Raw genomic sequence first — 15,811 nt, 5'->3', positions numbered from 1 at the left:
CACAGAGGGTCCAGGACAGGGGCCTGCAAGGTCTCAAGGCTAGTGAGGAGGAGCATTCCCACTGTGCTACATGCTGGTGAGGAGGACCGTTCCCACCATGCTGTAGGCTGGTGGGAGTCAACACCACCATTTGCTCGGAGATGTCTTTGTTCTTGGGACCTGGAGCAGGGATGTGGACAGGATATGGGAACTCCCTGAGGTTCCTTACCAGCTTTGAACATGATGGAGGTCAGCTAGGTGACACTGCCATGTGCTTGTTCCTTATCCAGTGACTTCACCTGCCAGGGTTTGAGATGTAGATGGCAGATCCTGGTTGAGTAACAAGAACTTTTTGGTGAGCCTTGAAAAGAAGGGATTGGGGCCAGCCTGCAAAGGCCACTTACAAACAGCATATCTCTGGGACAATTTACCACATCCTCTGGGAAGGAAGGCTTTTATGTAAATGTTTTAAAACAAAACCTGAGACTCATGACCTAATGATGGCTTTCCTGTCTTTAAAAAGGCATTCTTTCAAGTTAGTTGACATTAATGGGAATACAGTGATTGATGCCAGGATCTTTACAACACACTGGGAGGTGGCTGGCACTGGGGGAGGAAGGCACCCATTCTTGGGGCACCATCCTAGTTCCCAGGACACATTGCCCCTGCCACCTCCACTCCGGACTGATGTCTCATCCCTACTATGTGATCTGTTAAAAATGAAAGCACACGCACAGTCCCTGATTTCTTGTCTCCACTCCAGCCTGGTCACACAGGCCATTTGTGCCCAACGTAACAGCCCCTCTTCTTTTGGAGCCCCTGCCCCATTTGTTTGACTCATTTGAATCGCCAACCTTGAGCATATAGACAGCATCTCAGGAGGACTGCCAACAGCAGTTAGAGCGCTCACTCTCTTACATAGGATTATGTTGTGTCTGGAAGGCGCTTTTCACAGTTCATAGCACTGCCTGCTTCAGGGACGAGGGGAGTCTTAGTCACAACTTTTCAAGTAATGAAAACTTCTTTGTTGGAAAGTAACTTAGACTCTGAAAAGTACACACACCATCAGCAAGAGAGAGAACGTCACCAGTTCCCCACTGAGGGCAGGTTGGCTAATGTGCCCACTTGGACTAATGCCGCCATGTGTGCTCTCTGGTACCTGACTACTTTCTGTGGACGTGGGTTTTGTGCCTTGTGGGTCAGTTACCATTCACTCTGGCTACGCCCTGCTCTGTTGTTAAATGCCCACTGTCCGCTCTTGCCCCTGGTGATAGCTTCTAAGCTGGTTTAGAGTTCAGCTGTCACAACAGTGTTATAAGATATGCCGGTCTTTGCATGGATGTCTGTCTATAGGTGTACGTGGTAGATACTCTCCATTTTCCAGTGTGCACATGATCCAGCAATGTGTAAGGAACCACCTACTCAGAGTTTCCTGTTGTGTTCATCATGGCTGCTAGGGTTGTATGTGGCCATTTGATTTTTTGGGGGGTGGGGGTGAATACTCAGTCCAGCCTTTTGCTTAGGGCTGGTATAAAGTATCTGACAAACCAGCTTGAGGCCCTGCATTCCATCCCAGACACTGCCAAAAACAAACAAGCTCGTGCTTGTTGCTTGCTTTTTGTGTTTTCTCATTTGGCTGGCTTATGTTGTTGTTAGTTGATTAGTAGAAAATAGAAAAAATAATAAATCCTGAAAACGATTTTTGGATTGAATGAATGAATTACGATAATCTTATAACGGCTACCTTCCCATTGCTGTGATAAAATGCCGTGGCCATGACCGAGGAAGCTTGTAAAAGAAGTTTATTTTAGCTTACAGTTTCACAGGGATAAGAGTCCATCGTGGTAGGGAGACATGGTTTTTGCAAGTAGCAGACATGGCCGCAGGAACAAGAAGCTGAGAGCTCAGATCAAGCCACGAGTGATCAGGAAGTGAGGCAAGATTATAAACACTCGCAGCCTGTACTTCCTCCAGCCAGGCCCACCTCCCAGGTGTTCAACAACCCCTCCCCGGCAAACAGTGACATCAACTGGGGATCAGGTGTTCAAATACTGCCGCCTGTGGGGACAGTGCCCCTTCACACCATTACAGCTTATATTTTGCGTTGCATTCATGTGGTTTTTGTAGATAATGAAATGAAAGAAGGTGTAATAGTATTTGAGGAGGAATGCAGGCGAGCCTTCGGCAGCTGGTTCTCGGTACTGTCTTGTAAGGGCTGAAAGTTTTTAAGATAGTCCCAGTGGCCAGCTCCCGTTTAAGTCACGCTTTGGTCTTACTCTGCTCCGCCCTCCTAAGACCATAAAGGTAAAATTATTACTATTTTATTGTTCACATTTAAATCTTGAATGCCCCTGGAATCTCCTTTTCTGCATGGTGTGGGGTAGGGTTTTGAGATTCTGCTTTGTTCACAATACTTATGGACACTCCAGTATATTTGTGGGCAGAAGTTCATGTTTTCAGTTTGCTTTCAGGGCCGATGATTGCAGGCGCACAAGCAGATCTGTCACAGTAGAGGAGTGAAGCCAAATGACTCACACCATGGAGGCCAAAGTAGCAGCTGATAGTCAAGCCTGGCTCCATTTGTTATCTCCACAATCAGAAGCGTTTTGTTTCTGTTGGAGCCAGGGTTAGCACCAGCATGTCCACATCTCGGCAACTTTAGGTTTTAGGTTTAGCCAACCAAGACTAAAAAGATAAGGAAGAGAATCTTTAAGACTGGAAAGGAGAAAAGTACATTTGCACAGTTCCCAGTTGGCATCATCTATCTTCAGACCCAAAGCAGAGCACCTGGCCATTCAGAACTGATGGAGTCCATCAGAGAGGAAGTAGGACCTTCCTTAGATGAGATGCATGATTTTAGACACTGACCAACACAAGTTTTAGATTTATATTTAAAATTTTGAAGGGGAAAATATTTTGTGAATCATGACTTAACACCGCAGGTACATAGCTGGAGTTGCTCACACTGTCACATGACGTTCAGGACTAGCATGACCCAGTTATTAGTTGACATCAGTCAGTACCTACTGTGTGCCTGACATGTCACAACTTTCCTGTGATGACGGAATATGGTTCTTACCAGGGTTTTATAGAGAGGTTAAGTGGCTCTCCAGTGAGGAGTGGCGCTCGCCCTATCCTATGACGTTAGCTACATCATTACATTGGCACAGCCAGAGCACCCTTGTTGACATGGCTTCTGTAGAAGGTAAAGCCCCGCCTCTACCTCCCGTGTGGGCATGCGGCTCCAGAGCCTTCCTCCAGAGCCCAACCTTTGGATCTCTGAGCTTATGTTCTGGGCAGTGTGTCTGTCTTCTCCTTCAGCCAGGTTCTGTTGCCAGGTGGCTGGTTCACATGTGATCATTGATATGAACATAAAAGGAGAATGTCTTCATGATGCTAATTTTTTATTTGCAAAATGAAGAAAGTCTATTTTGAGAAAGAATTAGCCAGTTAAGAAATCATATGACCCTTTTTGGTTCTAGCCAGTGTGTGAATCTGATCAGGGCTTGAAAGAGGTGCTGCCCCTTCCTGGCATGTCTTAGAGCCCCCTGTGGTCCAGTGACCCTCGTGGTGGCAGCTGATGGCTGCTCAACTGAATCCTGAAAGTGCAGTGTGACAAATGAAGGAACTATTCGCTCCCACCACTTCCCACACTGACCCATGGCAGCTCCTGTTCTACCCACTCGTATGGCCCTGAAAGCTCTTGGCATTTGCCCATCTGCTTGGCATTTCCTCCCTGAAACACTGTGTCATTTCGCATGCTGAGTTTGTTCTGCTGAGCTCAGATGGGTCTGGTCTTAGCTTCAGGACAGCATTTGGGTTTCTCCCATTTGGTCTAGCAGGGCCCTTGAAGTATGCGTAGTCATGTGATCCCAGCACAGTCCCAAAGGACTCTCTGGCCTTGTTACTCCCTGTAGGACTATGAAGCCTGGCTGATGCCTAGGAGCAAGCCGGGCAGGAAAGGGTACTGGGATGCCACATCAGAGTTTGTGGTGCCTGTGATACCCACCACTATCCCAAGACCTCAGAAGCCTCACCCTCACAGTGGACCCATAGAACTCCACCAGCAATTTGGGGACTGTATTCTGAAGAAGTCCTGTGGGGCTTAAGACATGTCATTCTGCTTATCATTGGGATCTGTCACTGCTGGCTGTAGGTGCCTCAGGTGAGGAGCCAAATGGCTGCCAGGTTTACACTGCGTAGTCTGTAGCAGCTAGGCCTGTCCTGGGCTCTCCTCACTGCTGGCAATGAGAATGAAGTGCTCTTAGCCAGCCGCTCTTGGAGTAAGATGACAGAACTCAGGTGTACAGATTGTGACACAGGAAATGGGTGAGGCCAGGGGTATCTTCCCCATGTCATGTAGGACTTCCATGTCAACCTGGCCCTCCCAGTAGTTTAAAGGTCTCTCTTGCGATGGTGTGTTAGCTTCTGGCAAAATTCCAATACTTGGATGTGTAGCTTGGGATCCTTATTGTGTTCTTGGGCCTCAGCCCTGCAGGTGGTACTTTCCACAAGAAAGCCAAGACATAGACACGAGGGATCATGTGATCATCTTATCATGTCACCTAGATTCAGAAAGGTCATGTTGGGCTCTGTCTCTGCCTGGCTTCTCCCAGAGCCAAAATTGCTCACATTGGTGACCTTGTGGCTAGTGTTTTCAAGACCCACTGTGGGAATGAAGGGAACATACTCATGGAGAGGCAGTGGCTTCACCGAGCGGGTGACAGGACTGCACAGCTCAAGAATGTGCGAAGGTGGGACTCTGCTGTGAGTGTCATCTGCGAAGGGACCCTAGAGAGCTGAGCTGCTTTTTGTTGAGGGAGTAAGTGTGGGCATGGAAAGGAGGCTGTCCACTGCTAGACGGGAAGTGATAGACCCCCGAAGACCAGCTCCTGGGCTGAGCAGGGAAAGCATACAGTGGGCCTGTAGATGTGTCTGTTCCCATCAGTGCTCAGTGTGTGGGAGGGTGCTCAGGGACACAAGGCTCACCTGATGGAGGACTGAGTGGAGAAGAAAGGTACCAAACCACTGAGAGCAAGCCACTGACCAACTGACCAACTGAAAACCAGTATAGCCACGGGAGACCATTTCAGGAGACTGAGACCATGGGCACAGCTCAATGAACATGAGGCATTTTCTGCCTTAGTGTGGGAGACTGAGGCTTCCTTATACAAAATCCTTGGAACCAGTATTTCCGTTTTCTGACTCTTTTTCTTAGGTTTTAGAATATTCACATATGTTCTATGAGCTCCCTCAGGGATAGAACACAGGTCTTACCATGGACTTTATTTTTTCATCATGTACATAGAGCCTGAGGGTAATTTTTTTTTTCAGTACTGTAGTGTGTTTGCAGGTGACTGATATACTGCTACATGACACAAGGTATAAGTATTTGTTTTATTTCATTTATTTATATATATATATATTTATTTATTTATTTATTTATTTATTTATTTTGAGACAGGGTTTCTTTGTATTGTTTTGGAGGCTGTCCTGGAACTAGCTCTGGAGACCAGGCTGACCTCAAACTCATACAGATCTGTTTGCCTCTGCCTCCCGAGTGCTGGGATTAAAGGCATGCACCACCAATGCCCGATTAGAATTATCTCTTTTTGTTCACCCCAAATTTTTGGATTTGGAAGCATTTTGAATTTCAGATTTCTGAATGAAGGCAATTCAGCCTGTATTCTGAGGGGAAAGAGTAACAGTGCAGAAGGCTGGTGCCCTGACTACAGGGCCATGCCTCAGGCTGGCATGGTGCACCAAGAGAAAGGTCCCTGCAAGACCCGCCTCCCTGCCCAACACTCTGACTGCCAAGATAGGGTGGCTGACTTCCAACCCTCCAGCCCACCAAGGTCTCAGTGCAGAGAGGTGGGAGGTGCCTGCATGCTGTGATCACCAGCAGAATTTAGTTCTAGACAGGGGATGGCACTGTGAAGGGCAGGGTGGGTGGAGCTGGAGGACAGGCTGTGGTAAATGTTCTGGTTTTTATCATAGTGATTAAGAAAGTCTTAGCAGAGAGTATACCCTCATGGGTATAGAGGTGGTGTGTGTGTGTGTGTGTGTGTGTGTGTGTGTGTGTGTGTGTGTGTTGGCAACTTACCTTCAAGCAGCTTAGAAAAAACTGTGTGTTTTGGTGGCTGTCCTTGAAGGGGTGTGGAAGACTGTAGCAGGAGGGCCAGAGAGAGGATGGGCCCGGAAGAGACTGGGGTCCCTTTCCTGCTTCCCACCCTTGTGCCAGCCAGCAAGACTCCTGTGTGCCTCCAGCGGCTGCCTCAGGGTGGCAAGGGTATTCCCTTCAGACACTGAAGCTGAAGAAATGTGCTGAAGGGAGACACGGCGAGGCTTCCCTTTAAACCTTCACAGGTTTGTTTTAGAGGGCGACCATGAGATGTTTTTGATGACCTTTTCACCGCAACTGCAGAGTCCTAAGTGTTTGTGGAGGAGTATCCATCCAAAGTAACCCATCAGTGGGCTGTGGTCATCCGGCCTGCATAGCAAAGCTTTGACCCAGTCATATCCTTTCCCTTGCATGTCTTGGAGACCAAATTTGGAATTGTTGGGGACTATGGCCAGAAAGCTGAAAATGGCCTCTGCTGACCCTTTCCTGTGCTACCTGGGGAAGTTCCAACCTCAGACACCATGGAGAACTCACGGGGCTCTGCCATTCTCCACCTCTGTTTGTGCACTGGTTTAGTTCCTGAGGGCAGCAGCAAAGGACTTTATTTCCCAAAGCTGGCACGCCTAGCTCCAGCCGGGCTCCCAGCCCCTCGGGCTCTTCTGAGGTATGCTACAGGCTTTGCTTTGGAACTGGTTGAGTTCAGGCTGGTTGTTTCTTAAGTGCGCACCCTTGACACTCCATAGTTTTAGTTACTCTCACTGAGAATGTAGATCTCCTGTTTATGGGACTTAAGATTTTAAATTCAAGATGATGTGGGCTATGACAGCATTGCATAACTATTACGAGGAGCTCTGCATTCTCGATGCTCTTCCCCTGCTCTGTTTAATGAACTGCACAGTGGCTCCTCCCCAGCACTGGGAAACCAGTGTCTCTGCCCATGTGAATAATTCAGGCCTCTGGAGCAGGCACTCGGGCTGTGCATTATGCATGAGTCTCAAGGCTTTGTGAGACTCTAGGGCCTCTCTAGCAGCCAGTGCTGGAAGGCTGAGGGTTGCCTTTGTGAGGGTCCCTGAGGCTCCTCAATAGTTCATCTACCCCAAGGCTGAGCTAAGGAGCCATGTTCTCAGCACCCGTGGCCCAAGCCTCTGCCCCAGGCCACCCAGGCTGAGCCTGGTATGGACTCAGAAGGGGGGTTTACGGTGAATGGTTGGAAGTATTTGGTTAGATGGCACCACAGTGGCTCTTATCAGCTCTACCCAGGTAAAGTCCCGCATCTGTCTGTCAGCTTGTCTTGAGTGTCAGAGCAGGCTGGCGTGTGCAGCCCTCAGGTATGTTGCTGTGTCGGGAGGGTTTTATGCTGGGATGGGCTGCCAGGTGGCTTGGAGTTGAGACTTGAGCCTTTGGAATACTTAGTCTTATGCTTTGGGTGAGAGATGCAGTGAGCTTGGAGCAGGCCGAGGCCGTGCGTGCAGTCTGAAGGAATTGCCCACGTCTCTAAGCAGTGCCTACATCTCTGCAGCTGTGCTGGCAGCTGTTCCAGCTTTCAGCAAATCTGCCACAGACTTGAGTCACATTCTCACCAGGACAGCATTTGACTGAGACAAGAAAGCCCACTTCTAGAAAGCAGACACCTAGAACACACCCACTAAAGACACAGTGCATGTCAATGGTGCTGCCATGCCTTATCTTCTTCAACTCAGCCCGTATTTCACTCAAGTGCTTCGCATTGGAGGACCAGACAGGCAGCTCCCAGCAGCCATCGAGTCTCAGGCCTGCCGGGTGGCAGCCTCCTGGCCTGGCCTTGAACTTGGTGTAAGGACAGAGGTATTTACAAGGAATCCCTTGGCTATTAGCTGCTGCCTGCTGTCCTGGGTCAGGCTTACCCTGAAGGTACTTTGTTTTCTCTGTGACCAGCAGTGCTGGAATGTGGTGTGGGGTTCTGAACTCAGAAATGGATAACAAAGGGGAGAGGACTTCTTGTCTGGGTAGCCTATCAAAGCACTAAGATTCAGCCTACAGGAGCAATCTGTGCCAAGCCTCTGAGGGGACTCTGCCTCTACACGTCTGCTTTGCCAGCCTCCTGCATACCCAGTGGGATCGAAGCATCCACCAGGAACTGTGTTTAAAAGAACCCTGTGTGGCATTCTTGTGGATTCAGGAATTGCCTCTGCGTGTGTGTGACCTGTCACAGCACACTGTGGCTAGTGTCACCTCAGCATTTGTGCTGTCTTTGTCTAGGTCCCTGTGCTGTGCTGGACTCAAGGCTAAGTCCCTGTCCCCACAGCCTCGGGGAGGTGTTATCAGAGCATAGACTCTCCCTCTTGTCCTGGGGGAAGTACTTTATTGCAACCATGGAAACTCTGCCCTCACTAACCAGGCATCTCCCCTGAGTGGGTCTTTAGTCCAGCTGCCAGGAGATGGGCCCTGTTTCCTTTCATCTCCTCTGGTGTCAACCCTCCCCTGTTGTCATTGCTACTTGAGCTGTGCCTGCTTAGGTACCGTGCCGCCTTCCTGTACGCCCAGTATCCATGCCCGAGAGACCCAAGGGCAAGCCTGAGCCACAGGCAGGAACCCTGGCAGACAGTACAGTATGGGACACTCAGTGACATGGTAGGGTTCAGCATAGCAGCCACTTGCTACAATTCCTTCTTTGTTAGCGTTCATAGTGTTACGTTGACCTGTGAGTCTTGGAAAGTTGTTGTTTTGTGTCAGAGTATAAAAAGGAGTTTAGTCAGTACACTGGTCATCTTTCTCTTACTGACTCAGACAGCACAGGTTCACTCCTACCACAAACCCAAAACTTCCTGCTGCAGCACTAGGGACCCGTGACCCCTTGTAGTTAAGGTGGGCATAAAGGAACCTGAATGTTTAAGGGAGTAGAAAGGTCTTGTTGAGCTGGCAGGCAGGGACAAGATGCATGTGAGCAATCTGGGAGGTCTGTAGGCTTGCATGGCGGACTGGGCCATTTTCCTTCAGCACTGGGTGCCTTCGTCATACTAAGCTTGTGCTGGAATTACAGGTACCTTGTAATTCAGAAGCACAATTTCATCACCCTTGTAAGGTCATATGGTCTATGGGTAGCTTGGTGACTCAGTCCCACCTTCCCTCCTCTGCCTTCCTGTCCTCCAGGCCACTCTCCTCTGTGAGGAGCACAAGAGACCTTGCCAGTCCCTTGTCTTGGGTGAAGGTCACATTGCCAAAGTACCCACGTGGCCTGGCAGCATTCCTTCTGCTCAGTTGAATCACAGTTGTGTGCTGCATATCTTCTGCCACAGGGCCTTTGCATGTGCACATCCTGGTGTAGAGGATTCTTCTGTGTTCCCTGAGTTAACTTCTGGTCCTTACTCAGTTTTTAGCTCAGACTTCATTTCCTCGGGAGGAAAAGTTGAGGGCATTGCAGTGTTTACTCCTTGGGCTCAGTGCTTCATTTGGTGATGGTCACCTCATCAACAGAAGATGCAGAGAGGCCCACCCTCACTTTCCATGGGGGCCTGGGTCGACAAAAGCCTGCACTGACCATAGTGCGACTCCTATGTACCAAGAAGTATAAGCACTTTGTTTGATGCACAAGTCCTCACATCTGCTGGGCTGTCACCTGGCTGTGACAAAGCCCATGGCTTTGGCAGAGTGAGGCAGAGTGGTATGGAGCTTGAATTAGCAGCAGGTTGCAGAGAGAAGGCGCCATGCCCCTGCGTTTAGCCTGGCACCTGCCGTGTTTCCTCCTGCCCTCTTCTGTCCATCTGTCTGTGTGTCTTGGTGTGGAAGGAACCAGCCCCCTCAGTCCATGTGTGCTTCATGTCACCCTTAGCCTGGGCACTTTATATGGCGTTCAGATACTGCTGTGCTTCATGTCATGGGAGCTTCCTTCCTGGCCTCTCCTTACTTGGGTTTCCCAGTTTTCCTCCACTTTCATTTCACATCTAAACCACTGGGCCCTTTGAGGGCTCAGGAAAACAAGAGCCGAGCTTGAATTTTCTCAGCTGAGGTTCAGTCGCCACCTCCACTGCATACTTCCTCATCTGCTCCTGGGCTTTGCCTTCTGTTCCAAGCATGGGTCTGGGTTTTCTTCCAAAACATCTTCCTGCTTGTATGGTGCTATAGCAAGTAGTATCCAATGGGGATGGGCGTGGTGTGCAGTGGGGGTGGGCGTGGTGTGCAGTGAAACTAGGTAGAGCCATCCGCCTTTTCCCATGCTTCCTGTTTAGTTTCTGCTGGGATTGTCACACTCTGCTTGTATAGCTATTGGGAAACCTCTGTCATGACATATTTTGGACTTTAATGTGCATTCTGAGAAAATCAGTATCTGTTCTTGTCCCTGGACACAGGTCAGCTTCAGAGAGCCAGCCCCACTGAAGTGTGTGAGGTGCTCACATAGTGTGTGGTGGCTGAGCTACCCAGTGACGCAGCCCCCGTAGTGCCAGCTGCCCTGACCATGCCACCCTGATGAGCAGTGTCCACCAGGAGCAGGTTGACACTCCTGTGATGCGTCCTGACCTAAGCCCTTTCCTCTAGACCTGAGGAGATCAGTGGCTGGTACATAGACAGTGTGTGTGTTTGGGGTGGGGGAGGGTCAAAGAAAAATTAAGCTTGTACAGCTCTGTTCTCACAGTATCGTTTCTTCTGACATAAATATCTGTAGTGGTGTCAGCAAGTAGCTCTTGTGTCTTTCCCTTGTCTCTTCTAACCTGAATGGTGCTGGCTTTGGTCATTCTTGCCCAATACTGAATCTGGGTGCCATGCTGATCTGAGGAAGGTGTTAATGGAGGCTGTCGTCTCATCCCTGGCTTGGCTCCTAGCCCTCAGGTCACTTTCCCCTAGACTTGTAGTGTCCACACTGGGCTACTGTAAGGCCCTGTCTATTTTGGCTTGTATACCATGATCATGCCATCATGAGTTGCGGGCTCAGTGGCAGCTCTCAGAGTGGCAGCTCTCAGTGCACCTGTGGGCTGGGTGTGCCAGTAAGTTTTAGTGGCCATGCTGCCTCCAGTCCCTTACTCCCTCTTCCCCCCTCCCTGCTAGGAAGGGCACTTCAGTGGCTGATCTCAAGCTAGAGCCTGCTAACTTGTCCCCATGAATCTGACCTGTGGCCTGACCACAGGGCAGAGCATCCTGAATGGCCTGTCCTGAATGTCAGGCAGCAGGTGCTCAGAACAGATGAAGGAGCCTGGTGTGAACATGTGACATAGCCATCCATATTCCTTAGCACTGCCATGGGGAAAGTCCCTTATTCAGCTCTGCTGCAGAGCCTGGGGCCTCCTGACAGCATAGCCCAGAGGGCTCCTGTGCTGCCTGCTCTGGCCTGGGCCATTGTCGTCTATGGAAGCTCCCTGTATGCTGCCCGCCAGAGACAACATGTGTAACAACTCTAGAGTTCCACTTACTCTGGCCTGTGGTCCTCCTCTAATCCTGGGCTGCTTCATCAGGTACGGGGTGACAGATGGGGTCTTCCTAGACACCTCTCCTTCTCTTTATTGAGTTGTAATGTTTTTCTGTATTGGGATCACCCGTGAATGAACTGTTCAATACTCAGTTTGGATGTTGTGGCTTAATGTTTCCACTGAGAAGTGACCTACACACAGAAAAGTGCACAAGGCATGAGCTGTGGATTCCAGATTGCAGCAGGAGGGTGATGGGGCCAACTGAAGCCTCTCCTTGGACTTCACTCAGGGTCTTTTGCTTTGTGGTACACTTGTAAATGCCTCCCTGCTGTACACTCAACATCGAACTTTCTGCCCCGGGATGTGTGTGCACCACCTTAGGTAATAGCTTCTCTGGTTCCTTCTCATGGTTAGAGCTTATTATTGGAGAGAGAGAGAGAGAGAGAGCGTGAGCGCGAGCACGTGTGTGCGCACGCACAGCCCTGTGAGGCTGAGATGTGCTCTGATGTCTAGAAAGCCTTTGGCAGGCTTCAGGTGTAGTACATATTGCTGACTGGGTCAGTGTGGAAAACAGAACTGGGTGGGTGCCTGTGGCCTCCTGTGGAGCAGGCACAGAAAGGCGAGGGTGCAGGTGTGTCTGTGCTGATCCTGCAGAGTTGACTGGAGCTGACCTGAAGGACTGCATCAGCAACAACAGCCTGAGCAGCAATGCCAGTCTCCCCAGTGTGCAGAGCTGCCGGCGTCTACGCGACAGGAGGGTCGCGAGCTGGGCAGTGTCATTTGAGCGTCTGCTGCAGGACCCCATTGGTGTTCGCTACTTCTCTGTGAGTAAAGGGACTACTTGGAGGGACACTTTGTGCCAAGGATGTCTGAGCTCACTGAGCCATCTCTGACCTCAGGGACTGTGCATCAATCACCTTGTAGGGTATGACCGTCCCAGCATCTGCTCCAAGCCCAAGACTCAGAGTAGGGTGTGCATTGTAGAGACCCGCAGTTCAGACTTCCTTCCTGGCCTGCCCCCTGCCTTGGGGTTTCCTGAAGTACCCCCCCAAATGTCTGTACAGCAAGGAGCATCAGAGTTTCTTGGCTTTGTTTGTTGATTTGTTTGGAGACAGGGTCTCACCATATTACTCAGGCTGGCTTGGAACTCATTCCGGCCTCATCCTTCTGGGTGCTAGGTTATAGGTATGCGTCATCATCCTAGCTGGAGCTTCTTCAAAATTCTTGGAAGTACACTCTCTGAGTACTGCTCTTAAGGATCCAAGAGTGGGGGTGGGACAGAAAATGAGGGTAACAGATGAATATGAGCAACATGTGTAGGGCAGTGTCATGATGATATGATGTCAGATTTTGTGTGCTAACTTGAAACTAAATATTTATGTCTTAAAGAAAAAGGATGACCAGCTCTTGAGAAAAGAGCTGTGAAGCAAATGGCTCCCCTCCGAGATGCCGGGCAGCCTCTATGCTTGCTTTTAAGGTCCTCTTGGGAGGTACCTATACTGCTGTGTTGTAGACAAAGAAGGCCAGGATAGGGGTGTGAGGGTCAGCTGCATGGAGGAGCTGTGGAATGACAACTGCTCTCTTACATCTGTTCCCTCAGGATTTTCTACGGAAGGAATTCAGTGAAGAGAACATTTTATTCTGGCAGGCCTGTGAGTGCTTTAGTCATGTTCCTGCACACGACAAAAAAGAGGTAAACTGCTCTTCAGAGCAGGGGGCTGCATGAGGGTCAGGTGGCATAGGGTTTACATCAAGTGTTGCTTGAGCAGTTGATGAGGGATGCTCCTACGTGACTTAAAAAAAAAAATGACATTTCTGCTTCCAAATAAAAACTTAAGTGTGTGACATTTAATCCTGCCTAAACATAGTCTGCATAAATGTCCTGTCACAGAGCCTGGCAGAGGTGGCACTTGGTGTTGGGATTGGGAGGAAGGAATAGCATTGGAGGGGGACTCAGAGAAGCACTCGATCAAAGCGTACCCTCCCCCTACCAGCTTGACAGCTTATTTCAAGCTGTCCCAGGACCACCCTGTGACATGTCCCCAAAGTAACAATTGTCCTCACACAGTGGCCTCATGCCTCTCTCTTGTGCTTGGAGCACTGTGCACTCGTGTCCCATCCCATCCCCCCCCCCCCCCCCCCCGTGGTTCACATCTTGCTGGTGGATCCTACTCTGAGGCCTATTCCAGGTGGCACCTCTGTTTTCGAGGCCCTTACAAAGCAGCCATTCAGAAACTTGCAGACGAGCCGATTCAGGAGTTTTTCCTGGCTCATTCTTTTATATTTCCCTTTGTAAGTCAGAATATAGACTGGGCTTTTGAATCAGTTCTCCAACCCTAAAGCAGTGTTAGTCTTGGGTCTGCAGTGACATAGGTAGGAAATGCATGTCCAGTAGGTGTGTGTCCACAGATCTGCTCAGACCTTTCTACCTGTCAGCTCTCTTACAGGGCCCGGGAGATTTTCAATAAATTCCTGTGCAGCAAAGCCACCACTCCTGTAAACATTGACAGCCAGGCCCAGCTGGCAGATGACATTCTCAATGCACCCCACCCCGACATGTTCAAGGAACAACAGCTCCAGGTAACTCTGAGGACAGTTCATGGGCCTCCAGCCAGGGCTCGGGGTTCAGGACTCTCACAGAGCAGCATGCTCTCAGCTGGGGAGGGGCTGCTGGCATTGTGGGCACCATGAGGAGTCCGTCTGACCACTGGCCTCTGGTCTCAAAAAGATCGGAGCTGAGGACAAGAGACATGTGCCACAGACTTGCACCCCACTGTGAACCAAAGTAAAGGACAATTTTGTCTATCAAAAGTCGCTGGGGATGGTGATGGTGAGATGGCTCAGCAGATAAAGGTACTTGTCACTAAACCTGACAACCTGAGTTTGATCATTGGAACACACATCATGGAAGGAGAGAACCAACTTCTACAAGTTGTACTCTGACCTCCACACACGGGCCATAACAGGTGTGCATCACACACATACACTCTCTCTCTCTCTCTCTCTTAATCAATAAATAAATACATGTTTAGAAGAAGCATTTTAAGTGCATTGAACATACCTGACCTACAGCACATGATAACTACAGCTTTCCCACATGATATGTTATGAAAGGTCAGTGGTTTCATGATTGCCGGGCTGACCTGGAGCCAGAGTTCAGTATCACTCATATCATCCAAGAGAGGACAGTACAGCATTGTACCAACCCAGAGAAAGATCCAGATTCAAAGTTTTGAGTATTATTCCTATGAATACACATCACTGCCACACTAGTGTGTATTCACAATGCTCTGTGTCTGGACCTGTCTGTGTGCTTGTGGTATGGACTTTGTAGTATTGGCAGTTGATGTTTGGTCTCACTGAGTAGCTCACCGAGACTGACCTGAAGCTCACCACACTCCTGCCTCAGCCTCTGAGTGCTGAATCATATGATGTACATGGTACCCTACTTATATGTTTATGTCTTAATTTTGGGAGAGCATGTGATCTGACCCTGTGATGCTTATCCAGAGCACACTTCACACTTAACAGCCCTGAAAGCTGCTGGGTCACTGGGTTGCAGGAGACAACTTCCTTCCACGTCCTTAGGAAATGAAGGCCTGCTAAGGTTGCAGCTGGAGGCCTGAGTCTGCCCCTACTTCTGGCTATACATAACTCCCATGACTCTGCTCCTACCAGAGGGGCAAAGGAGAGATGCTGATAAGAGAGCTGAAGGATCCTGTAGAGTTGACATCAGAATGCCCTGGAAGTACTGGCCGAAATGATACCCTTTCAAAACAGCACCCATTCATGGGTGCAGATCTGCACCACCCCGGGGCTTTGGGGAGTTCCATCCTTTCTGTAACTGTACTGCATGGCATCTGCTCCACAGATTTTCAACCTGATGAAGTTTGATAGCTATACTCGCTTTCTGAAATCCCAGCTGTACCAAGAATGTGTCCTGGCTGAGGTGGAAGGACGCACCCTCCCTGACTCTCAGCAGGTCCCCAGCAGCCCAGCCTCCAAGCACAGCATCAGCTCTGACCACTCCAATGTGTCCACACCAAAAAAGGTGCTGGGCCTGCCCTTGTGGGGATGAGAGTGAGGCTGCATGGGCTCATCCCTTCACCAGCGTGGGGTGGGGCATGGAGGACACAGACACCCTCAATTCCTTTCCTGGTCCCCTAACTCCTGGTCACCTCAGTGGTAAAAGAGAGGGTCAGGACCGTGCCCTGGACCAATTGAAGGGTCTAGATTATTCCTCAGAGTCCTTACTCACAGAGCTCTATATCCAGGCCCCTTGGTGTTTCATGTAAGGTTAAAATAACTTCAGTGTCTTAACTGTTGTTTCTAT

At 49.7% G+C, this 15,811-nt stretch overlaps 1 protein-coding gene across 3 annotated transcripts in view; it reads left to right on the top strand.

Annotated features, from left to right (window-relative positions):
* Rgs12 (regulator of G protein signaling 12) overlaps nucleotides 1-15,811 on the top strand; it is a 90,628-nt gene that overhangs the window by 57,438 nt on the left and 17,379 nt on the right. For all 3 annotated transcript variants that reach the window (XM_051200379.1, XM_051200378.1, XM_051200380.1), the window contains exons 5-8: nucleotides 12,133-12,302; nucleotides 13,079-13,171; nucleotides 13,915-14,058; nucleotides 15,350-15,529. In XM_051200379.1, coding sequence (XP_051056336.1) covers nucleotides 12,133-12,302; nucleotides 13,079-13,171; nucleotides 13,915-14,058; nucleotides 15,350-15,529 — 587 coding nt within the window. The remainder of the gene's footprint in view (nucleotides 1-12,132; nucleotides 12,303-13,078; nucleotides 13,172-13,914; nucleotides 14,059-15,349; nucleotides 15,530-15,811) is intronic.

Source organism: Phodopus roborovskii, unplaced genomic scaffold (genome assembly GCF_943737965.1).
Source record: "Phodopus roborovskii unplaced genomic scaffold, PHOROB, whole genome shotgun sequence".
Taxonomy (NCBI): domain Eukaryota; kingdom Metazoa; phylum Chordata; class Mammalia; order Rodentia; family Cricetidae; genus Phodopus; species Phodopus roborovskii.
This window is presented reverse-complemented; position numbering and strand designations above follow the sequence as displayed.